This window comes from Melopsittacus undulatus, chromosome 9 (genome assembly GCF_012275295.1).
Source record: "Melopsittacus undulatus isolate bMelUnd1 chromosome 9, bMelUnd1.mat.Z, whole genome shotgun sequence".
In the NCBI taxonomy this organism is placed as follows: domain Eukaryota; kingdom Metazoa; phylum Chordata; class Aves; order Psittaciformes; family Psittaculidae; genus Melopsittacus; species Melopsittacus undulatus.
In genome coordinates this window covers 38,814,434-38,839,080 of record NC_047535.1, presented here as the reverse complement: position 1 = coordinate 38,839,080, position 24,647 = coordinate 38,814,434, and the positions used below count along the sequence as shown (strand labels likewise).

Sequence of the window (24,647 nt, the reverse complement as noted above, 5' to 3'; positions counted from 1 at the left end):
ACTAAACAATTCTGCCCTCAAAATATCCCTGTGGGAAGACCATTTCAACTTACTTTATTACAACCCTGTGTTTATCCATCACATGTGGATAATCACATCTTTGTTTCCTCTTGGTGTAGGCTTTCTTCTAGCTTGGTAATCCCTGAAATGATGTTATGAGGTTATCAAATCTTAATAAAACCAAATGCAGCTTTTTTTACCTTAATGTTATCTGCAGAACTGCTTTTTATCCTGAAAGCAACAGTTGAGCTGAGATGTGTGTGGTATTGAAATAAAGATGTCTTTTAGTAAATTTAGTTGATTTGCACTAGTTCAGTCTAATTTACAGAACAAACCCATGTAAATCTCCCAAAGGTGGTAGTGAGTATTAAAAAGAAAAGCCACTAAGGATGTGAAATTGCACCTTGTTTTTAAATCAGAAGTATTACCTTCCTCCATCTACTTTGATGCAAATTGCTATTGCTTATGATATTTCTTGGCATTGCAGGATATGAAATAGCATTTCCTCTTTTTATGGCTTTGTTGGTGTTGATTTTTATAGCTCAAAGTTATGTAGATGCCCTTGATTTTCCTGGTTTTAATTTAGGAGGCTCTGAGTTTTGCTTAGAGAAGCAAGAGGCCGATGTTCCTCAGGACAGTAAATGCGGTTGAATGGCTGGCACAGAATCCAAAAGGCTGCCTATTAGAAAGATCTGACCTGGCATGAGCTTTCAGCCTGTTCCTGTTTAATTCAGACAAAGGACCAGCCTTCTTTCCAGCAGATTTATGCTGGGTTTGCTAGTGTCTGCCTTCCTTCAGCCAGTGTCCTTGGAATAAAAAGTAACATGCCTTTTATTGTGATCAGGCCTGTGTGGTCAGATATGCCCTGCCAAGGAGCAGTTCTTGGAGGGTTTCAAGGCTCAGTGAGACAAAGACACAGTTGGTCTGATGTCACACTGGTGATGTTTATGCTCTGAACTTGAGGTTGGTGTAGAGATTTCTGACTGTTCCTTCTACCTGATCCTTCTGTGGCTTTATGAAAAGACCAAATGTCATAGATCTGATTAATGAATTTAAACCAGTGGTCTGAGGAACATTTCAGCTGTGGAGATGTTTCTCAGGTCTAAGTGTGGTGCTGATTGTTGTGTTTCTCCAAAGAGAAACTGGACAAAACTGAATGGAGGTTGTTGTGTGTTCTCTGGCCAGGAAAAGATGCAGGATATATATTGGCTGCTGCGAGTGTGCATCCGCACCATCGAGCATGGGGACAGAACAGGCTCACTTTTTGCTTTCATGCCAGAGTTCTACCTCAGTGTGGCTATGAACAGCTACAGTGCACTCAAGAACTACTTTAGCCCTGTAAACAGCATGGAGGAGCTTCCAGGTAAGGGGATGGGGAGTCTTTGCTAATTCTGGCCTGATAAAGTGTAAAGCAAGCTGCATCCTTATTGTGAAGTAGCAGTAGTTGAGCATCACCCCTTCTGTGTCCTTTCCTGGTTGGTGTGCTGCATCAGTATGTTATCTGTGTACTGTGGGGCAAGCATTGAGTGCTGTTCCTTGAGCAGGTACCCACTGGTGAGCCATGTCTTTGCTGTGCTCAGGAAGGAGCCCATGCCTTGCCCAAAGCTGTCAATGTGAAAATCATTGGCAGCTAAAGATTTTGTCTCCAAGGAGGTATCAGGAATGGGCTGGGATGCTGGAAGATGTGATTGCCCCAGCAATGTGTGCCACTACATGCTGGTTTCTGGGTGGGAGGGGAAGTGTGTGCAAGAATTAGGACTGCTTTTGAATCCCCTTGGGATTTGGATATGTTCCTATCAAGATACCACCCAGTGGATGCCAGAGTCTGTTTAGGTAGATTCCTTCTGTGTGCTTTCTGTGCTTTTCCTGGCTCAGTGATGCCACTAAGCTCTTAGCAGATAGTTCTGTGCTTTCCAGAGCCCACAAAGGTAAGAAGAGCTTCTCTCCTACCAATAAGATCCATTAAGTGGGAGCTGTGCCTGCTGTTCAGGGAGCAGCAGAATTGTGTTAGCAGATTTCTTCAGGGCCTGCAGGCCGGACATTACTTTTCAGCATAGACCTAGGGTGTTACTTGTGTGGCTCAGCCTCTTCTGCATTAGTCCTCTCTCACTTGCTGTCTGACTCAGTTCCATGGTTTTACCTTTCTCTGAGTAGATGTTTCAGACTCTGGAGGCTGAGGTGAGAAGCTGTGTTGAGAGATGTGTTTTCCCAGCTATCTGCTTTCACAACTAGACACACCTCAAGGCTGGAGTTAGTTGTAGCAGGAATTAATTCCACGGCCTGTGCCATGTCCACAGGAATGCTGGGGCCACAGGGCTGCCCATCAGGCTGTTGGTGTGAACCCTGCTTCCTCTTTCTCTTTGCAGGCTATGAGGAGACCCTGATGCGCCTTGCTGCCATCCTGGCCAAGCATTTTGCTGACTCGAGGATTGTGGGCACAGGTAAACCTGCACTCCTCTGCTTCGGAGTGATAATGTTGCAGGTCTGGCTGATCCCATGGCCAGAGGCTCACCAGACTGCTGTTGGGATCTATCTGCTGACTCTGTTGAGGGCTTTGTGTCTTAATGTACAAAGAGTTGCTGGGCACTGCCCTTGTCTGGCCTGTTCTGCTTCTTCCAGGATGAGATACATGACCTAGGATACCCTTTTAAGAGTCTTTTTAGTTTTAAGTTTTAAGGTGTTCAGTCTGGGGTTATTCCTTAGCTGACTGAGCATTAGTATGCTCTCCACATCAGTCCCTCTTAGCCTCTGGTGTTCAGGTGCTCCCTGGTATGCTGCATGTCCTTGGGTGCCTGGCCTAGTCTGTTCTCATTCCTCCTCAGACATCCGGGACTCCCTGATGCAGGCGTTGGCCAGCTACGTCTGCTACCCCCACTCACTGCGTGCTGTAGAGAGGATCCCAGAAGAGCAGTAAGTGCTGCCCTGCCTGTTCCTGGGGAGCTGGGGCAGGGCTGGAGTGGTGGCAGGGCGGGATGGTGGAGCAGGTGAGCTGCCAAGCACTTTCGAGGGTCCAGAAGCTGCAGGAGAGTGCTGGAGTTGATTTGAGAGCCTTCTGTCACTCTCATACCAGTGACTTTGCTCTGCCCCAGCTTCATAGGTTGTACTGTGTGTCTTATTTAATCCCCTGTTCCCAAACCCTTTGAGCTGATTTAAGTACTTCTCCGGCAGGCGTATCTCAATGATGAAGAACCTCCTGGCTCCCTATGAGCAGCGACCTTGGGCACAGACCAACTGGATCCTTGTCAGGCTGTGGCGGGTGAGCATCCTGTATCCTTGCCCTTCCCAACATCTGAGCGCATTTCACTTCCAGTAGCAGGAAAAACCCAACTGTTTTCCAGCCTCTAAGATCTTTTCTTATCTCTTTTACCAGGGCTGTGGCTTTGGGTACAGATACACACGGCTCCCACACCTACTGAAAACGAAGCCTGAGGATGCCAGCCTCCCCAGCCTGCAGAGTGAGTGGGGCAGGGGATGGGCACTTGGGATTATGATGAGTGGTGAGGCAGGACCAGCCTCTTCTCTCGCAGCTATCCCTACCATGGGCCAGGCCAGCTTGTGAGGTGGCTGCTGAAGTAGAGGACTCCTGATCAAATATCCAGGCCTGATCATTGTAGCCTGGACATCCCCAGCTTCTCTGCACTGGCTGATGACTTTCTTGCATGCTGGGTGGTGGGTTAGATCCATCCTGAGGAGAGGTTCTGCCCTTCAAGGGGGAGGAGAGAGGTCCAGGGCTGCATCCTTACAAGAGCTTTTCCCCACCATGTAAGCCTGGGAGAAAGCTCTCCGATGTCCACAGCTGCTGTGGGGAAATGTTTACAGGTGTGCCAGGCAGTAGATACCCCATGAGTGGGAATGGATGCCCAAGGAGACAGGGCACTGGGAAAGTTTTTCAGCAGGAAGTGTTTTAACCAGACGTCTCTCTTAGAACCTGGCAGAGCCTGTCCTATCTTTGGCACTGCAGTTTGGTTCTCAGTACTGTCACCAAACTGAAGGATTCCTCAGCTCTGTTGTGGCTGAGAAAGATGTGGAGAGGAGAAGGTACCTTTCTTGAGCTGAAGAATATGTCCCCAGCTTCACCCTTGCACAGTCTGTGTTGGGTGAATAGAGTTCCCCTCTGCTGTGGAAAAGGCTTTGTGCCAGGCCTTGCTCCTGGAGAGCAGAGGGTACTGCAGCCCGGCATGGGCAGGCAGCATGTGGAGGTGCGCACTAAGCTCTGTCCATCAGGAAGAGCTGCCAGTCTCTGTTTTAATTCTGTTTTAACAGCATTCTTGTTCTCTTTCTCTCTCCTGCCCATGGGTGCTCAGGAGATCTCTCTGTTGCTAGTTTCCAGAGTAAGTTTGTTGTGTGACCATCTCTTGTCTGGTGAAGTAGGTTTAGAGAGCTCCTTCCTTCCCCTCTTCAGTCTAGAGACCCTTCCTGGGGGCAGAGGGCTTCACACTGTGATCATTTTTCTCAGTTAAGTCCCTGGGAGATGCCTGCAAGCTGGTGCCTGCATGGCAGTCTCTAGGGCTACATCATGGACTTGCTCTTACCAGGGTTACCGCTGGGGTCAGAGCCCTGCTGCAGGCTGTGCCAGCCTTGGATTCCTCTCATCCTTGGAGGATGATGGGGAAGCACTGCTGACTGTCTCCTCACCCTCCTACCACACAAGCAAGTCTCTGAGTGGCTGCCACCAGTCCTGTGGGGCAGTGACCAAGCTCACCTACCCTGGGGAGCTCTGGAGCAGAAGCAGAATTTCCTCTGCTTGTGAAGTCTCTCTCCATCCATCCCTGGGTGGCTCTGCACAGTCTGATCCTGGAGGGGGCTGGGTTGGCTACTGGGGACTTGCTCCTGGGATTGCTATTTTAAGGTGCAATCAAATCAATAATGAATGCTGATTTAATTGAAGAGGGACAGGAGACTCAAAGGTGTCCTTGTGATGCTACCCAGGGAAGGAGGAGAAGATAACATCCCTGCTTTCCCACCCGTCAGTCTTCACCGTGTTGCAAATTGAGCACTGGCAGGGACAATGGAGCAAAAAAGAAATCCCTGTTTGTCTGGGGCTGCTTCTGCAGGCCAGTCTGAAGGGAGCTTGGGCAAATGCCTCTTCTCTGTTGCTCCAGCCTTGTCCTGCTTTGGGAATGCTTCTTTGGAGGACTCTGTGCAGGTGGGGAGGGTGTGCTGGTGCTGCCTTGCCAGATCTGTGAACAGTCCTATGTTGCCTTTTGCCCATACTCACTGATGGTGAGCAGTGAGATGGCTGCTTGGGTTAGCCCAGGTTGGGGGAAGGGCTCAGAAAGGCCGTGTGTGTTCCTGCTTCTGTGTTCTTGCTACCTCCCCAAGTTATTCCTTAATCCTGCTGGTACAAGAGCTCTCATGCTGGCAGAGCTCTGCCTCCAGTTTGGCTCCTGACAGCAACTGGGGGCTCTGTTCAGAGGCAGAGGCAGTTTTGCTGTAGAAACTTGGTTTACTTTCATCATGACTTGTAGGCAAGGCCAGGTGCTGTTTGGGCATGAACACAGCGATCAGCAGCAGTGGCCCTGTGCCAGGCCCAGCATGTCTTACTTTCACCAAGCTGCAGGGTGGCTCCAGGTTGCAGCACAGGGCTCCTCTGCCCCAGGCCTTCTGCCCACACAGCCATCAAGCAGTGAAGGGTAGGTGGATGGGACCATGAGATCATCTGAGCTGAGCTGTGGTGCAGTGCAGGCCAGAAAATATACCCACGGTCCCTTTCCAAGCCTAGAAAATTGCCCAAGCTGAAGAGTTCTTTCAGGAAAAAAACCCATCTTGATCTGACAACACCAAAGGCCTCAACTGGTGGCAGTTGAATCTCCAAACCCTTCTGATGGTGGTTCCTCATCCTCAGAAATAAATTCATCACTTTTTCCAGATGGGAATGTGCCTAACCTCATCTTCTGTCTTCCGCTGCTGTTACTCTGCCCTTCTCTGCTGAGTTGAAGTGTGCATTACAACATTTTGTTCTTCAAAAGTGCTTGTGTTCCAGGGTAACCTCATTTCTTGGTCCTTTCTAATAGTGAAAAGAAAGTGCAACCTCTGTGTCTTATTCAGGAAGGGGGTTTGCTTTTCTGTGAGTCTTTCCCATGTTTTAGCAGCCCCAGAGGTGCTAGTGTCATGCTGTCTGGAATGCTTCCATGATCCACCAATCAAGGAGCCAAAACTTGCATTAGCCTGCTTTGGAGGCATGTGTGAGTCCCAGATCTGCACTGGGGTGCCCTGATGTCTTGCACTCAACCTTATTGATACCTCACCCCTGCAATGCCTCTTGCTTTCCTTCTGCCTCACCCTGTAACGTTCCCTTCAGTGTTCTAATTACATCTTCGAACAGGCACAGTTTACCACTGACATGGATTGCTGCATCCTGAGCTTACCTCTCTCACTGCTGTTTCATCAGTCCAACAGTCACAGCCACTGAGTGGTAGCTATTGCACAACTGCATCTGGATCCTTTCAAAAGCTTAGATTAGCATTGTGTGCAACTGCTTTGCTTCTGAATGTGGTCCATTTGAGGCTTTCCTCCTTTATGCTCTCAGCTCTACTGTAAATGCTGCAGTGTGTCCAGAGACCCCCCTTGGGCTGCTGACCAAGGAGTCTCACAAATAACCCTGTTATAAATCTTTTTGGGTCATTAGCAAATTATAAAGTACATGATCATCTTTGTGTGATGAAAGTACATGACCCTGCTTCTTTACAGTTATCTAGCAGGAGCACTTATTGAAGGCTTCCACTTTGTCTGCTTTATTAATTTTTAACTCTATTAATGGGTTTCTGCTGCTGTCAGGCTTTCTCCCATTACTACTGGGTGGTTTTATTTTTTTTTACTAATTCTGCTAGATTTTTTTTCCCTGTAGTTGAAGAAACTTTGCATGTAGCACAGTTAGTCATGGATCTTTCTTTTATGCTTTCTCCTTCTATTACCCCTTTTCTTCTTGTTTTCATCAACTACTGCCTATGTTTGGTTATGTTCATTTTCCACTTTCCATTTTAACTTACATCTTTGTTTCATCCTGGTCTCAGTAAACCTTTTAACCCAAGTGCTTGCTGTAGCACTGGAGCTTTCTGGCCGCCTAATATCTTCTTAAAGATCTCTGTGTTTTTATTCACTATTCCCCGAAACACACCCCTAGATTTCTCTTTTCTTCTGGCTCTTTTGCTTATATTTTTGCAGGGAAGTTTCTATTGTGGAAACATTGGTTGTATCTATAACCACTGGGGTCATACTCTGTTGCCCACATTAAATGTATTAAAGTCATAATATCTGGCCTTGGAAAACCACTGATATCTGTTCCAATGAATGATCTTTATCTGTCATAATGAAGGCTAAGCCAATATTGAGTGGCTTTTGTAGTAGGGAGTTACAAGTTTTAGAAACACTAATGACATACTATTGTCAGGATCAAGAATGTAACCACAACAGTAAATATCCACAGACTCCCTATGAAACGATCTCCCTATCTGAAATGGCACATGTAAGGGATGTGTCATTACCCAGGAAGGCAGTGGGAACTGAGACCTGAAGGAGGTGGGTGGAAATGCCTCAACAAAGGCAAACATCTTGCAAGTGAAGATAAACACAGCACCAGGACTAGGTTTCTGGATACCACTAATGACTGCACCATGGAGAACCTCATCTGAGAACTCATGCAAGAAATGAAGCTGCTCTTGCTGTATTCCATGCCTGGTTTCTTATGTTGCTTTCAAAAAGTAGCACTGACAACAGCATCTTTAAATTCAGAATCCTCTTGGGAGCAGCAAAAGCCAAAGAAGTTCACTGTTTCCTGGTGTTAGCTTAAAACCTTAAAACACCCTACATAATTCTGGGGAAGTTTGACAACACGCACCATTTTTTAGTGCTTTTATAGATAGGCACAGTCTTTGCCAGCAGCAGGGAAAGCATTTAAGAACCTAGAATTGGAGGTTTGGAGCAAAGTCATAGCACTTATTGGAAAAAGACCATGAGGAAATAGTCATTGGCTAATAATCAGGATAAAGCAAGTTACTGCAAGCATAAAAGCATCCTTCAAAAAGCCATAGCTGCCTTCTAATGAGGTAGACTTTGGCTGGGCGATTCATTTTGAGATCTGTCCTGACTTGAAATGCTGGTAAAAGAGGCTTTGGCGACAGACCAACAGGTCATCCCTCAGACCTCTTCCATGAGGAGTGGTGATCCTTGCTTAGAACTGCTTTGGTATTTGAAGGCTGGAAGGGAGCTGATATGGCAGCAGTTTTAATAAAAAGCACTTTTTGTATGTTGAGGGGAAGCTGAGGAAAAGAAGACATGAAAAACTTAACTCTCCAAAAGGATCTTCCACTTCTGAATGAGTGGGAGAGAAAATGCTGATGGAATTTAGCATCACCAGGGGTGGAGTGGTAAATGTGAAAGGAAAGTGTGATTAAAAACCAGTGGGCTGCAAGCTCTCATCTGTTCCCTCTTCAAGCTAGTATCCTCTATAACCTCTTTAATGGTGTCCAGATCCTTATTTCCCAGTCAGGAGTGAGATTTGGGGTCATTCTTCCCCAGAATTTTCTTCTTTATGTTGAATACGATCAAGTTTTTTGTCCCAGTCCTCAAGTTTCTCAGGGTGCCCCTAGGACATTGGACAAAGCTGCTGGTTTAGTGTCATCAGCAAATCTGGTAAGGGGGTGCTGTACTCTATCATCCATCACTGTCAGAGAAGACAACAAGGTTGGTTCCAGTGCTCACTCTGGGCTTCTCCACTTGTGCCTTGCAAGTTCCTGAGGGTTATCCTTGAACTGTCAACCTACTGCAGTCTTTTGGAAAATGCCAGCTTGATGCCCAGTCAAAGGAACAAATCACACTACAGCAATTCTGAGGAAGGAAAACAGAACAAAACCAAAACTACAATATGCCTTCATACAAATCTGCCACATGCTTGTGGTTTGGATACTGTGTGAGCTTTCGGTTCCACTTCTCCAAAGAAAATCTGGGATAACTGGCAAGTCTCAGGGAGGGGTGGCAAAGGGAATAGTTTCTATATGAGAAACTGAACAGGCTGGGGTTGTTCCCATTCAAAAGACTATTGTGAAGGCTTGGAGTCATGGCTAGCTGGAGGAATGGACTGAAGAGCAGCATCTTGCTGTTTCTCCCACCAGGAGGTGGTTGCAGAGGATAAATATCAAATAAAGTGAGTAGGAACCAAGATCAAATCCAAATTCATCCCACTGCACACAACTGGGCTGTGAAATACTGCTCCAGAATATGTTCAATGCTAAAGACTTACACAGTTTAAGGGAATGCTGGGCAAGAAATAGACTGAGGACCAATAAATATGTATAAAGGACATCTAGCTTGGGGAGTCCCTGAGCCATGTGAGCCAAGGGCTGAGAAAGTACTTGTGGATTGGGACCAGGACATCAAAGATGTTTGTTGTGATGGAATCCCTCCCAAAGATGTGCTTTTAGGCAGGATCAAAGCCAGGGTGCTGGCCTGCCCAAAGTAATTATGCACTATCAGTAGTGTCCTCCATAACAACTTGCTAGTGGGTATTTACAGAATCATTTATCCTGTTTCTATTTGAGCTGATGGTCTCCTGCCATTCCCTTCTGGCTTTGCTGGCAATCTGCCTGTAGTTATGCCTTGCTTTTCAATCCCTAAGGATGTGGTGGACATCGCCCTGTGTTTCATTTGCCTGGGCTGGCCTTTCAAGGAGCTGCCACCCCAAAGACACAGCATGGCTTGTGCCTCTGGGCACCACAGTGCTGCCAGAGCTTCCACATGCTCTTACTAATAGCTTCTAGTAGAGGGAAAAGTAGTTAGTTTGGGGGTTTTCCCTATATTTGGTAAATCTGTTCAAGTTTCTTTCTCCAAGCCCTGAATTTTAGCCTGTGATTTGAACCCTCATACCCTTCCCGCATAGCGTTGAATGCTTTTGTGAGCCTTTCGCTAGCAGTGAGTCCTTCTGCTCATGAGAAGCATCTGTTTCATTTGTGCCCCCTTCCTTTCCCTGTGTGGCCATGGGGCCAGTGCCCCACAAAACCCTGACTGTTTCCTAGCTGCTGTGTCTGACCCTGTCTGTGCTCTTGATAGTGAAAAAGCCCCGAGGTGATACGTCATGTACCATGGGGATGTGTCTGTGCTGGGGCTGAACCTGGCCAGGGAGCATGGGCAGCTCTGCCTGAGTCTGCCCAGGGCAGAGCTGGTCCCAGCTCCATGCAGAAGCCTCTAAGGAGTGGAATTTAGTAGGTACCTTCCTCCCTGAATGCAAGTAGACAGGCACGGCCATGTGAGACCAAGGATGGCCGTGCTAGCTCCAGGCAGCTGCTGCTACACTGGTATCAGGAACAATTAATGCTGAGCTGACTATGGGCTGCAGAGCTGAGCAGGAGGGATGCAGAGCTGCAGGGCAGTGCTTCTGTGCACATGGGCAGCAGTGAGCAAACAGGGCTCTTCCCTGGTTAATTCAGGCTGGCATTCCAAAAAAGTGCTTGGAGGTGCAACAGGTGAGATTGCTGAATAGTCCCTGCACTCCAGCTCCCAGTGCCCTGCCACCCCTGCTTACTATAACACAAGCCAACATTTATTTACCAAGCCCAGGACTGGGCTCCCAGTGTGGCCTTGCCCCCCAGCTATGGCTGCTCTGGGACCAGGCCACTGAAGCTGTCGCTCTCTGGTTTCAGAGCCATGTCCCTCCACCTTGCTGCAGCGGCACATGGCAGATCTGCTCAGCAGTGACCGTGATCTGGCTCCCAGCTTCCTCAATAGTGTCCTCAACCAGCTGAACTGGGCTTTCTCTGAGTTCATTGGCATGATTCAGGAGGTGAGTGTGCCACCCAGGGGTCTGGTACTCAATGAGTGCTCATGTCCTACACAAGGCAAGGTTCAAGACCCAACTCTCAGGGTTGGGTGTGCTGTGGTTCCCTGGCATGTGTGGGAGCTGAGTGGGCTGGGGTCACAGACCTTCTTTTGGGAAGGGAGCACCTTGTTAAGCTGCCTTCATTGCTTGGCAGATCCAGCAGGCAGCAGAGCGCTTGGAGAGGAACTTTGTGGACAGCCGCCAGCTGAAAGTGTGTGCTACCTGCTTTGACCTGTCAGTGAGCTTGCTCAGGGTGCTGGAGATGACTGTCACACTGGCACCAGAGATCTTCCTTGACTGGAATCGCCCATCATCAGAACTGCTGCTTCGGAGGCTTGCCCAGGTATCATCCTTTAGGGGAGTGAAAGGGCATAGGGGTCCCTCTGCCATCTCTCCAGATGTGCTGTGAAGTGGGGACTCCTGCTCCAAATGCTGGAGTATTTAAAGCTGCTACAGCAAACCCAGCTGCCACAGAGCAAGTGGTGCTTCCTAAAATCTCTACATGTCATCTGCTCCCCTCCTTTGCAACTACTGTGGTCACAGCTGATTTCTACCTCTGCTGGGAAGGAGGACAGCTACTTAAATCTTCCTTCAGAGGGGCTATGGCCAGTTACCTCCACTCAGTAAATGCTGAATTCTCCTGTGTCAAGCAGTGTCATGAAATCTAGAGAAGGAAGCATGGTACATCTGAGCAAACTGCTGCACAGAGTGTAGCTGGCTTCACAGGGATCATGCCCTGATGTTCGAACAGGCATCTTGATCTTTTAACCTTCAGTCTTAGGATATGGCACCAAACATCTCCACTGTTGGGGTGATCATACAGCCCTGTTCCAAACCACACCAGCATTTAGGCTCCAGTAAATTAGTTTCTGTTCTAAAGCATGGGCATTCCTGGAGAGCTCGAGGACAGGCTGCTCTTGTAGGAGCCAGCCTGGTGGAGAGCAGTCGTACATACCTTACCTATACTACAAGGGTTGGGTTGATACAAGGGTTGAGGGTCAGGACTCTGAGCAGACAAGTCAAAGCAGGACATAGTGGGGTCTAGTACAGTGGGGGAGTGTTCAGATTTGATCCTGGGATTTCAGTAGGGATCACTGTGTAAGGAGGAGAGTGAGGGGCCCTCAGCAGGTGGTTTAGGCAAGCAGGAGAATAGGCAGCAGAGAGCAGGGTACTTCAGCATCCCACTCATGTCCAGGTGATACTATGAAGCCATGCCCCACTGCTGAAGGTTGCCACAGAGGGGTGCAGTATTCTGCTCTTTGTGCATGAGGGCAACAGGAAGAGGGATGCTGCATTTGAGAGATGGTGCTCAGCTTGCAGCAGTTGTGTCAAGCCTGGAGGAGACCCCGCTCATCCCACTGCGGGTTTGGGTGAGAGCTAATGGTGACTAATGAAGTGTCTTTACAGTTTATTCCTTCTGTGCCGGTCATAGGCAGAAACCTCTGCCTGTGATGTTCTCTCAAGCAGAGAAGCAGATTGCTCTCTGTGCTCATCCTGTGCTTCAGTGCTGGGAGGTCCATCCAGCTGCCAGCTCCAGGCAGGGCAGGACCTGGACTGTGCTTCACCCTCCTGACATTGATTTTGCCTACAGCTGCCAGCTTGCTCTTCACAGCCTGCGGGTGTCCTAGGAACTGTAGCTTCTGCTTGCCAAGGGGTTTTATCCACAGAAGTAGCTTGGCTTCTTTAGGTGGCATTCAGATTTAGGTGGAAGATGCTGAGATTCAGGTGTCTTGACCTCAGACTGAGTTTTCCCAAGGTGGTAAGGTGCCATCTCCTTCATGCCAGGGTCAAACAAGGTCTGTGCTGTAAGCCTCCCTTGGTGCATCTACCTGCTCCCAGGCACCAAACCTGAACTATAAGGACATGCTGCCCCAAAGTATGGTGTTTGGATGCTGCTTACAGAAAGGCCCATTCAGATAATACAGACCCTCTGCTTTTCCCTGCACAGCTCTTGAACCAGGTGCTGAACCGTGTGACAGCTGAAAGAAACTTGTTTGACAGAGTGGTCAACCTCCGTCTGCCAGGTGAGTCTGTACATCAACAATGTGTCCCACTCCATGCTGAATGAATGCTCTTGGGAAGTGAGGGATGGCTTGTAGTGAAGGTCAGTGTAGAGGTCGATGGGATTAGACCTCAGACCTGGCACATCCCTGGCCTGGGAAACCAGTCTGGTCCCACAGACTGCCACAGGAGTGCTGTCTTCAGAAGACATGTAAATCCTCCAGATGTAAATGAGTGTTGGTGCTCTTCCTAGGCCCTAAACCTCCATCTGCTCAGCAGCTCTGGTACCCACCAGGATCTTTGTCCCCATGAGGCAGCTGATGCATGGGTCTGGCTGTCACACTTAAAGTGGCAGCTATGCTGTGCTTGGACGAGGAGGTGTCTTGCTAGACACTGATCTGACATAGGTTACGTGGCACTGTTTGAAAGGTTCAAACCCTGCACAGATTGCAGTTTAGGAAGTAGGCTTTGTTTCTGGGTTCTGCATTGGGTAAAGGGTGCACTGAATTGCTGAGGGAAGCCATTCTTGGCAGTATCAGTCCTCTCTGTGGAAGTGACTGTGGGCAGCTGAGTTGGGTCTGGTAGCAGACTGGCTCCAGGTTCTGTGTTATGGGCATCCTATATTTCCTATAGAGCAGCTCTGCCTCTTGTGGTGGCAGCAGCTCTACCTTTCTCTTTTGCTTTCATAGGACTGGAGAGTGTGGATCATTACCCAATCCTTGTGGCTGTGACGGGGATACTGGTCCGGCTGCTTGTGGACACTGATGCTCAGGGGTGAGTGGCTTTTGACTCCCAAAGCATGGAGTCACTGCATGTGGCATTGCTTTGGGTGCTGCAGTAGTCAGTGGCATGGGAGGTGTTGCAGGAGTGATGTGGGTGCACGGGGACCAACAGAATGAGGTGAAGCAGATGTGATGGAGCATGCAGAAACCAAAGAGCCACATGCCCCTGCAGGAGCTGCATCCCAGTGCTGCTGGGTGCAAAACTCCTTCCTGTGGTGCAGGAAAGCCCTTGTGAGAGGTAGCTACCAAGGTGCTGTGCTGACAGTGTATGTGTACCTTCATCCTCAGGAAGGGGTCTGGCACTCAGTGTGCCAGGACAGCTGCTGTCAGAGGCTGTGAATGTTGCATGTAAAAGCTGTGCTGATGTGGTGACAGGCAGTGCTGCAGCTCACAGCAGTGGGTGGGGGTTCGTTAAATTTCCTTTACTCTGGATTTATCTCAGGAAGGCATCAAATGTTTGCAGAGCCCCCTGGGTTCCCAAACCTGTGACACAAGGTGAGACAAATCCTGCCCAGGCACTTAGGTGATGCTGATTTTCAGATGAAGCAAATCTTGTCTTCATGGTAACCAGCTATTCAGAGGCATAGCCCTGGGGGGTGATGTGGCTGGACAAAGCTACGTCTGACCTGTTGGTTTCTATGTGTCTGTGCCTGCTTCTCTGCCAAGTCCTGCAGAGAAGCCTATTCTGATACCCTCTGCAGCTCTGCCTTTGCTCTCTTCCACTGTCATTCGTAGATGTCTTGCCTAGCCGCTGTGCCCTGTAGGGTACTCTAGGAGATGGGGCTCTTCTGTCTGTGCTGTATATCCTGCTTGTTTTCACATTTGGAGAACATGATAATCTCTGGCTTTATGGAGAGCAGAGCCCCATCTGGCCAAGCAGCTCAGCCCTGCAGCCAGTCTTTCAGCTTTTTCTCTCAAGGACTCAAAGATGTACACAAATGTATCTAATTATATCCTGACTCCGTGGCTGCTGCACCAGTCTCACAGCCCCAGGTGTGACAGTACCAACAGCTTAGCACAAGGTCATTGATCAGTGGCCTTTCTGGACTGGGAACAGGGGGGAATTTTGTTCGCCCCCAGAATCCTGCTCCTTTAGAGGGCAAACATCATGAATTTGATGCAACAACTAGACACTTCTTCCTGGAGGGAACGGGGGATGTTATAAAGCAGTTCCCTGCATGCCAGGCAGGATGAGAAGGCCTTCACTTGCTCCCTGAACCGTGAACATCTGTCCCAGGCCAGGTTGCCTGTAGAGTCAAAGAGGGGAAGGGATAAATCTCTTCCAGGTCCCATTTGGTAACTCCCAGATTGCCAGAAATCATAAGCAGAGAGATTATCTGGCCCACATTTGTATGTAGGAACTTCTCTGTGGGAATTACTTGGGACACTAGCTGTTAGCCTGGCTGGTCCCCTGCGAGGAGGCTCTGCCCCAGAGGGTGACAGGGAATGAGATCTTGGGTGACTTCCTTGGTTTTGCTGTGTTTTTTCTGGTTGCCTCAAACACAGCAAACCGATGCTGTACCAGGCACTTGGTTGGAAGGTGAGCAGGCTTTGTCCTAGGACAGAGAGGGTGGGTTCATCTGGAAGTGAAGGAGTGAAGTCCTGTTTATGGAGCTAATGGGGAATGGGTGGGAGTAAAGAGAGACAAACCCCTGCCAACTCACTCAGCTTCATTGTCAGGATGCAGTCGGATGCCTCAGCTGCTCCTTGCCCAGCACAGAACACTCAGGCAGGCATCGAGTCTTCTTGCTACAGACTCCTGGCATCAGAGCCATTAAGCACAAGAAAAGAGAACCTTGCCCAGGCTGGGATGTGATGAGGCAGTTGATACATCACACACCTTAGTCCCTGGATGGAGCAGGCTCTGCTTTTGAGAGACAAGAAATGTGTTTCCTCATTGGGGATGGCTGGTGCTGCCCATGGTTAACCAAAGCTTCTTGCCCACTTTGCCCTTCCTTACTGATCTTTGTAGCAGGGCCTGGAGATTTTGTGGCTCAGCTCCCTCTCTGTAATGAACTTTGCAAACGGGGCAGAGAATTAGTGCAGGGCATAGGTAGAGAGCTGCTGGCTCAAGCTAGGGTCCGACAGCAGAGGGTCTTCTAGTTCACAGACAGGAGCGTGGCAGTTGCCTGTCCCTTGAGGGCTTGCCAGGAGGGAGCTAAACCTTGTCAGCAGGTGAGAGCAGGGCAGCCTGGTGCTGGGGCCTGGGGTCACAAACAGACAACAGCTTCTTCATTTAAAACTGTTTTGGTCTTTGCAGTGTTGTCATGGGTCTTGTTGGATGTTCTGACATGCTGCTCCCTCCCAGCCTCAGCTCTGACAGCAGTTGAGCAGCACCTTCATTGAAGGGAGCCTTAGTGCAGGGACGAGGAGGAGGAATACTTGTGTGCTGCCTGCTCACCAGGCCCTAATGACTGAGCCTTGGTTTTGTGGGAGGAGAGGGAAGGCAGGATCTGGCAGGCTGAGTAGGTATCATCCCCGTGTTGGTCTGCTAAATAATTGAGCAGATTTTCTATCAAGCCTCTTCTGGAGTGAGCTAATGGATCAGAGTTGGCCAGAGCTTGTGGAAGGATCCTGGCAAGAGCAAGCAGCAGGGGAAGGGGTGAGGATCAAAGGTGAGGCTGTTGGTCTTCTGTGTGTGAGAGCATGTTGTAATTAGGACTGGGCATATGGGTTGGAACAGGCTTTGTGGGAAGTGAGTGGCCATTCCAGAGCAGAGATGAGCTGTGTTGTATCAGAGCTTGGCCACCATTCCACTCCTTCAGCTTCCACCATGCCCCATTGACACCATGCCCTCAGAAGCAAGGGGGGCAAGGCCAGGCCAGCGTGTTCCTCAGCCTTGCCCTTGGCTGATGCTCTCAGTGTGAGTGTAGAGCGTTAGGACACATGCAAGGAGTCAGAAAACTTGTCTGCAGTGCAGCTGTACAAGAAAAGACCTAAGCAGCCTTCAAGGTGTATCTCCAAGAGACTTATGCCCAGAAGATGGAGAAGACAGGAGGAAAGAGCCCTGTGGTCACCAGGAAGATGGTGGTACCAGCCAGCAAAGCACAGGATGGGGATCCTGGGACAAAACCAACCACACTGTGCCAGTGGGATGCTGAGTGTGAGTCAGTGGGACTTGCCAGGAGCTGCAGCACTGGGCTGATATGATGTTGGGGTAATTCTGGCTGGATCCCCACCACTCTTCTCCTTTGTTACAGTACAGATGGGTGCAGAGGGACTGGCAGGAGGGTGGGGATGGAGAGGTTCCTTGGGCAGAAGTAACACACTGGTAAGCAGAAAGGTGAGGATGAGCCAGGTGGGGGAGGCAGGCCAAGCAGGATCTGCCTTTGGGGTCACCCCCATTGGAAAAGTCACAGAAGATCCCAGCCTACAGGTTCCTAAACTCAGCCTGGTCACTCACCTACATGCTTGAGTACTGCTGGGATCCTGGGGACTTGGCAGGTCCCTGCTGGACATGGTAGTTCTCTGTAGTCCTGTAGGGCACTAATTACTGATCACTTAAATGCTAATGCTCCTTTGACGTGGATTGATGAGCAAGCTGTGTTGGGAGAAGGTGCCAGGAGCACTCAGTCTAAAGGAGTCCCTGCATGGAGGAACGACTAGCTCAGACCCAAATTTCGTGGTTTAAAATGGAGTCTGGCCTTTCTGATCTTAGTTTTTACAGGCTCCAGACCAGAGCAGCGGGACTACCAAGGCTGGGATCTCCTGGCTCCTTGGGGCTATCAGGGACACACTGGGAGGCAGGAGCAGGCGTTGTGTGGGCCAGGTGAGGGCTTTGAGCTCTTTGGAAAACTGTGAGGAAAGGTTCCAGGTCCAGCCATGGTGTGTCCAGCCCTGGTGGCAGGAGGACAGGCAGGAACTGGCATTCAGTGCACCCATATTGTCCTGACTGAGCTGTACTGGTGGACACAGGAATCAGCATTGGAGGCTGGTTGCAAAGCCCAGTCCTTATCCCTGTGTGCACAGCACAGGTCCCTGTGTGCTGGGGACACTGAGCTTTGTGCTGATCCTTTGCTTTACCCTGCAGAGTCAAGGAGCAGGAGGCCACTTTGGCAGTAAGCCGGGGCTGTAATGGTGCATAAAGCTGCCAAGAGAGGCTAGTGTATTCCTCTGAGAGGATCCATTACATTTCCCAACTCCCCCCTGTCAGGGAGGCAGTGTTCTGGGCTGTTTTTCCTTGCTGAGATGTTTTGCCTTTCAAGCTGCTTAATGAACGGCTTTGACAGTTCAAACTGCCTTGCCTTGCTTGTTGGAGCAGCAGTGTGGTGTGGGTCCTTCCCGAGCATCAGGAAGGTGTGAAACACAGCAGCAGGGTTTTCCTGGGTAAAGGCAGGGGGGAGACCTTGGGGGCAGCACTGACACAAACCTCAGGTATGTTGTCCCCAACATAGTGGGACTCAGACTTCCTGCAGGGATAGGAGTATTGCAGCCAGCCTAGAAGAGCTATTCTGGACTTCTCCAGGCTGGAGTGTCCCCAGAGGGGAGCCCTCAGGAGGTTTTTCACACTCCAGTCTCCCCAAGGTTCAGTCATTAGCCACAGCCAAGGATGCAGGTTTGTGGAAGCATTAATGCCTGGGAAGTTGATGTTAGCACCAGCAAGGAGACCTACAAGGATGGCAAGAGGTTTGGACCTGGGCCCTGTTGGCCAGGTCTCTTTCCCAGATACTCCCAGGGCAAATTCAATCCATCCTTCCCATGGGATCCCTGCCTGTGTGTAAAACCAGGGGATGGCATTGCCTCATCCGTTCTCAAGGGACAGGATACCACTCACCTATCCATCTGACACTGAAGGACCTCATCACCCTGCTGCAGCTCCCCAGTGGGGCCAGCTCAGCATCGCAGGCTCATCAGGAGCTGTGCATTGACAGGAGGTGACAGGCTGGCAGTGGCAGGGGTGAGGGTGCAGGCTGCAGGGCCTGTCTCTCCGCATCTCATCCCCTGTGCTGACTGCTTGGCAGCAGCACGGGGTGCACAGTACTGGGGCATGTGTCACATGAGGCTGTGAGCAAGGTTGGTGTCAGGAGGGGCACTGGGAGGTTGTCTCAGCATAGCTGCTTTCCAAATGCTCTCTGCTCCTTGAATGGGTGAGGGGTTTCCAGCAAGTGCTTTGGGCAGGGTTGACTTTTTGCTAGGGAAAAAAACCCCAAAAGCTGCTTGTTTCCTGGCTGAAAGACTTGAAGGATGGGAGTTAGCACAGCCCTGATGCTGCAGGAACCTTCCCCTCCCACCAGTCACAGTGCTGCCATGGCCGTGGGGGGCTGTGGGTTAGAGGGAATGTTTGTGAAGGGTCCTAGCTTCTGTCTGTGTTGCCCAGGTTGTGTCTGAGCTGTGCTCCTGCAGCAAGGTGGGCCCAGCATCCCCTGTGCTGCAGGTGACAGCCGCATGCTCCTGTTCTGGCTGTGGCTGGGATCATAGTGACCAGCAGATGGGGGGACACCCGCATCCCTCTGCAGGACTAGGCAGGTGATGTGGGGGGGTAGTGCTGCTCCTTGTGCCAGGGCCAGGTGCTGGGAAAGCAGTGAGGTGGGGGCTCTGTCTGCTGAGGGCATGGAGACTCAGGGTCTCTCCAGAGTGCGTCTCCCCTTCACCTACATCCTGTTCATCCCTTTTGGGGTCTGGTTGTGCCCTTGTGTCAGTAGGTGCTGCTCTGTTCCAGTCCTCAGGCATCACTTTGCAGACCTGCTCTTGGGAACAAGGCACTTGATGCCCTCTTGCACCAGCCCCAGGCCACCAGCTCTGTCTCACCACATTTAACCCCCTCACTGATGCCACCCTAAAGCTGTTTGATGGGAACAGAGGCTGCAAAGCCCAGTGCAGATGTGTGTACTGGGCCAGCAGAAATTCAGGGCTCCCTTAGACCACCCCCAACTCCCACCACTGTGCCCAGGGGTGCAGGGTTCCTGCATGCTGCTGCCCTGCAAGGGCAAGGAGACACTCAGCCCAGCATAAGCTTAAAAAAATAGGCATTTTTATTTCAATGTAACTAGAGAATTACAACCCAGGAGAGGAGAGGATTACTCACATTTATCGATAGGCTTATTAGATTACTGCCTAAATAGCTGTGCCTTAGCAGCGCGTTTGTCCGCCTCAAGGAGAAGCAGTGAAGGAGGGTGGTGCATCCGAGACCTCATCGTCCTTGGTGGCATGAGGAGCTCTGAGCAATGCGGCCGGGCTCTGTATCGCATCACTTAATCCTGCCGTGACTATTTACAGCTTCTTGGGAAGCAAAAGCCTGTGATGTTTGCTTGGCTGCATGGTCAGGGGCTGAGCTGCATCTCTCTGCTGCGTGGCCACCACTGGGGAGGGGGTGACTAACGCCCCTGTGACAGGGTCATGCTCTCCTCAGCTCCCAGGCATGGTATATTGATGGGGATGGCAGGGGCTGGAAGAGGACGGTGGCATTGCCACCCCCAGGGGCTCTGGCATGAGCAAGGGCAGTGCTGTGCTCATCATGGCTGTTCCTTGGTGTGAGGGTCTGTGGTGGTGGCACCGTGTTTGGTCTTATGCCCAGGGACGTGGCAGACCGCAAGCCTCTGTGTCACTATTAGGGAGCTTGGGTGCCCACATGAAGTGGGGGTTTCTCAGGCATGCTGGATTCATCAGCATTGCCCTTGTGCTAACAAAGCCATTGCCTTGCTTACACAAGGAGCTCTTGCCAGGCATTGGTATGCCCGGCCCAAAACCCACCAGAAGCTCTTGGCTGAAGCAGTTGTGGGTGATGCCCATCACCCCTGTGGGTCGCAGTCGAGCTGGGAATTCAGGGTGTTCAATAATCCTGCAGCAGTGGAGAAGAGCTCTTGGAATGCCTCAGTGTTGACAAGGGCACTCGGCTCTGCTCCGCTATGACACAATGGGGGTGTCTGAAAAGACGGAGCTGATGGACTCTGAGTCTGACTTGAGCTGCAGGACCTTGGGGTGCTTGGGGTCAGGGAAGTCCTCACCGAGGGCCAGGCGGATCTTGCCATTCTGTGTCTCCCTGATGGGCTCCAGGAATACCACATGCTTGTTGGCACTGACCTTGCGGTTGGGCCCGTCGGTGGCGGGGGGAGTGGTGCTGAGGATGGAGGACTGGGCACTGCACTCCTGCGGAGGGCTGAGAGGAGCTGGCTTCTTGCAGCAGTTCAGGCAGTGGCAGGGGGTGAGGTACAAGTAGATGAGCACCAGCACCAGGCTCACGATGCACCCCAGCAAGGTCGTGAGGCCAGTGCTAAAGGTCTCCCCATCCGGCTTGGGGTAGTGGACCGTCACATTGACCTCACACAGCCTGCTGAAGTTGTGGGGGCTGTTAATGGCCAAGCCTACGTACACCCCTGAGTGCCAGGGCTTGGCCACTGCAATCTTGAGGCTGCCGTTGTGGTAGACTTCCAAGGAGTGGTTGCTGTTCCCTGGGTGTCTGATGGGCTCGTGGTGTGGGGAGATCCACATGTAGGTGGAGGCTGCAGCCGGCAGGCTGGTGTTGCAGGTGAGCAGAAGGGTCTGGCCCACCATCACAGGGAAGGGCAAGGGGTGCACGTCTTCAGGGCCTGTCGAGCAGTTCTCAAACATGTGGTTGTATTTGAGGAACTTGATCAGGGACCGGGGCACGTTGTCAGACACCTTGCAGGTGTGTTCCTCGAAAAAGTCCTTCACAGAGCTGAAACCTCGCTGCTTCCAGCGCTGCAGCATCAGGTAGAGCGGGCAGCTGCACCTGATGGGGTTGTTGTGCAGGTACAAACCATTCCTGATGTTTTCAGGCAGAGCTGCCAGCTGCTCCACAGGGATGCTGCTCAGGCTGTTGGAGGACAGGTCCAGTGTGCGGAGGCTGTAGTTTCCCAGCCCCTGCACCGAGTGGAAGGGGAAGGTGGTGAGGTTGTTCCAGCTCAGGTAGACTTTCCGCAGGCCGCTCAGCTTAGCGAAGGCGTTTTCATCCACTCGAGTGATGTGGTTGTTGTAGAGCAGCAGCTCCTCCAAGCTCACCAGCATGTCAAAGTAGTGTGTCTCCACAGCATGCAGGTGGTTGGAGGACATGTCAAGGTGCCGCAGGTAGGAGGCATTGTGGAAAGCCTGCAGAGACAGGTCCTTAATCTGGTTGTGACTGATGTGGAGGGCCTCAAGGTGTGGGACGGCGGCCAGCCAGCGGTCGTGGAGCTGGGTGAGGGCATTGTGGCTGAGGTCCAGGGTGGTGGCGGTGGGTGGCAGTGCATGGGGCACATGCTGCAGCATCTGCCGGCTGCAGCTCAGCAGGTCAGAGGTGCAGATGCAGGTACGGGGGCAGCTGCGGGGCAGTGGGGAGGCGTGGGGAGCACGGCCATGGGCACACAGCTGGAGCAGCAGCAGAAGCTTCACCACCCGTGGCCAGAGCTGGTCTGTGGGTGCTCGTGGGGACATTGTGGCAGGCAGGAGACTCTATGCAGCCCGGCAGCACAGCCAGGCTTGATAAGACAAGAGGAAATGTGCCCCAGTCCTCCCCGGTCTACCCCTGTGTTGCCCTGCCTGGGGGCTCTACCAAGCATCCATAGATGCCGCTTTGCTCCCTGCAGAGGAGGATCCCACTTCCAGCTGTGGGGCTTGATAAGAGTTAAAGGGTGGCATCTCCCTGCCCAGCGAGGCTGCCTCGTACCTGTGCTCCAGCTGACCGTGGGCTGTCCAGCACTGAGGTGCAGGGGAGCCGGTGTCCAGCTTCAGGCGGTTGGGATGCTCTGCTGCTTCAGCGCTGGTTTGGGATGAGCCTCACTGCCTCCTGGATCCCTGTGTCTCTGGAGTGCCAAGTTCCTCGGTGCTCAGTGCCGCTGCACATCCCCACGCTCCAGCCACCGGTGAGCCCCGTCCGGCACCAGCTCCCTCCCGACCAGTACCTCCGGGAGCTGGGCTCGCAGCGGGAGCGCGGTCCCGCTCCTGCCCCTATTTACGCGCTGCCGTGTGGGCTGGGCGGGATCCCATTGGTCCCAGCACGGGGAGTGGTGGCTGCGGTGGTGGCCGTGGTCCACCCTTGTCCTGCGGGCGGGCAGGGTGATGTGGAGCCACCACCAGCCGTGCGCGGTTGGTTGTCCCCAGGGCCGCTTTGCCGACCCCGCAGCCTCACTGGTGCACAGCCGCTGTCCCTGTGTCTGGAGAACGGCATCCCCAGCCGGCTGGAGTCTGTAAGGCAGCCGTGCTGCTGCTTCCTGACTGCCCAGCTGCTGGGAGGATGCTGGAATAAATCTGCCCCATTGTCACCTCTGGGAGACCCTCATGTCCAGTCCTGCACCAGGCTGGGCACAGAGATGGGGGTCATCACACACTCCACACCCACCGCTTAGCACCGAGTTGTGGTCCTTCCTGCTGTTCTCATCCTGCACGAGATGGCAGGGACCCCCCCTAGCACTCCCAGCCATGGGGTGAGCCCCATAGCAGAGGGGGAGGCCATGGCAAGGAAGGGGTGGTCACAGGGTGAAGGACATGCAGGAATGTCATTATCCAGAGCCTGGGTGCGTTAGTGAGGAGCGGAAAACAGGGCTGGGGAATTGGTTTCCATTAGGGCAGCAAAAAGCTAATTTGGCAGCTGCGGCTGCTGCACATCAAGGGGCTGTTAACTCCCTGTGCCCTGGCCCAGGCTCAGCCTGTGCCGCTGGCTTCTCCCTCACATTGCCTCCTGCCTCCTCTGTGCTTGCCCCAGGGCTGGCCATGGAGCCAGCTCTGCTGCTTCACCAGAGCAGTGAACAAGCTGCAGCATCAATGGAAATACTCACTAAGGTGACCTTCATCTGTCCTGCTGTCCCCACTGATGCTGGGACCCAAGGAGAGCCATGACTTCGCCTTCCTGCCCTGTGGGGGCACCCACTTGCCCTAGGGGCATCTTGATGCAAAGGCTGGGGGAGCACAGCACCCAGCATGAGGCTGCTTTGTGGCATCTCTCCCTTCACCCTTGTTGTGCTCCAAAGCGAGGGCAGTGCTGGCTGCCTCAGCTGCCCTGCAGCTCCAGCTGGGCACTGGTGTGTGAGGGCTGCAGCCTCAGCAAGTGCTGATGCACCATATCGATCCTCTGCGCAGAGGTGATGGAGGAGGAGGATGGCTGCTGCCCTTCAGCGCATTTGAGCCTGTACTGATGACGCAGGGAATGGGGGGGGGGGGGTCCCTGGGGTGGGGGTGTAGCTGGGTGGTGGTTTGTGATCACAGGGGGTTGTTCCTAAGGCAGAAGCCTGACTGTGTCCCTCCACAGGGTTGAGCGTGCAACAGCGGTGCTGCTGGCGGACCCCTGCTTCCAGCTGCGCTCCATCCAGTACCTGCTGGGCCATGCGGAGCCCTCAGCCCTGGCAGCTGCTGCCCCAGCCACTGAAAAGCGTCATTTCTCCCTGCACACCTGTAAGTGCTGCCCCTGTGCTCACCACTGCAGCCATGGCTGCGATGGGCAGAGCAGGGCTGCCCCTGTGACCTGTCCCAGTCCCCTTAGCACTGGTGACAGGGGTCCATGGCCCCCTTGCTGTTCCCCAGCAGTGGCACTTGGGATGGGGTTGTGCCCAGTGCCTGCTTTCAGCAGTTTTGTCCCTTTGCAGTGCCCAGTGCCCATCTTGCTGCCCCCAGCACCAGGCTCCCTGCCCTGGCTGGGCCCCAAGAGCAGTCACAGCCACTCATGCATTGCCCGGCCACCTCAGGGCACATACATGTGTGTCACGTTCACGCCACATACACCCAGTTTGTCCCCACAGACACAGATTACATCAGTACTGAGGAGCTGGTGAAGGTGGACAAGATGCTGAACCACCTGAGCGAGGAGTCCAAGCAGGCAGCTGCCACCACACTGGTGAGTGCCCCAGCCCGCTCCCCATGCTCTGGCTCCTGGCAGAGCTGCCCTGGGTTACAGGGCTTTCACTGCCACTATTAACTGCCTGGTGCCTCCCACAACAGCCCACCAGCGAGGAAGACCTCTGCCCTATCTGCTACGCACACCCCATCTCAGCCATCTTCAGACCCTGTTCCCACAAGTCTTGCAAGTGAGTAGCTTCCATGTGTGACCCTAACACCAGGGTGACTGCCAGCACCTGCCCCCTTCTCCCCCCCTCCATGCTGTGCTGGGGTAGCTCACACTATGTCCT

General features: G+C 52.1%; 2 protein-coding genes across 2 annotated transcripts in view; one reads left to right on the top strand and one right to left on the bottom strand.

Moving 5' to 3' along the window:
• Positions 1 to 24,647, top strand: part of RNF123 (ring finger protein 123) — a 48,395-nt gene that overhangs the window by 23,292 nt on the left and 456 nt on the right. Inside the window, exons 27-38 of the mRNA XM_013130800.3 lie at positions 1,186 to 1,363; positions 2,367 to 2,441; positions 2,823 to 2,910; positions 3,169 to 3,256; positions 3,371 to 3,455; positions 10,635 to 10,774; positions 10,965 to 11,153; positions 12,759 to 12,834; positions 13,501 to 13,585; positions 23,774 to 23,916; positions 24,261 to 24,355; positions 24,460 to 24,545. Coding sequence (XP_012986254.2) covers positions 1,186 to 1,363; positions 2,367 to 2,441; positions 2,823 to 2,910; positions 3,169 to 3,256; positions 3,371 to 3,455; positions 10,635 to 10,774; positions 10,965 to 11,153; positions 12,759 to 12,834; positions 13,501 to 13,585; positions 23,774 to 23,916; positions 24,261 to 24,355; positions 24,460 to 24,545 — 1,328 coding nt within the window. The remainder of the gene's footprint in view (positions 1 to 1,185; positions 1,364 to 2,366; positions 2,442 to 2,822; positions 2,911 to 3,168; positions 3,257 to 3,370; positions 3,456 to 10,634; positions 10,775 to 10,964; positions 11,154 to 12,758; positions 12,835 to 13,500; positions 13,586 to 23,773; positions 23,917 to 24,260; positions 24,356 to 24,459; positions 24,546 to 24,647) is intronic.
• Positions 19,565 to 23,647, bottom strand: AMIGO3 (adhesion molecule with Ig like domain 3). The gene has a single exon (XM_005141566.4). It carries the CDS (start codon positions 21,961 to 21,963, stop codon positions 20,437 to 20,439), a length of 1,527 nt encoding a protein of 508 aa, XP_005141623.2. The 5' UTR covers positions 21,964 to 23,647; the 3' UTR covers positions 19,565 to 20,436.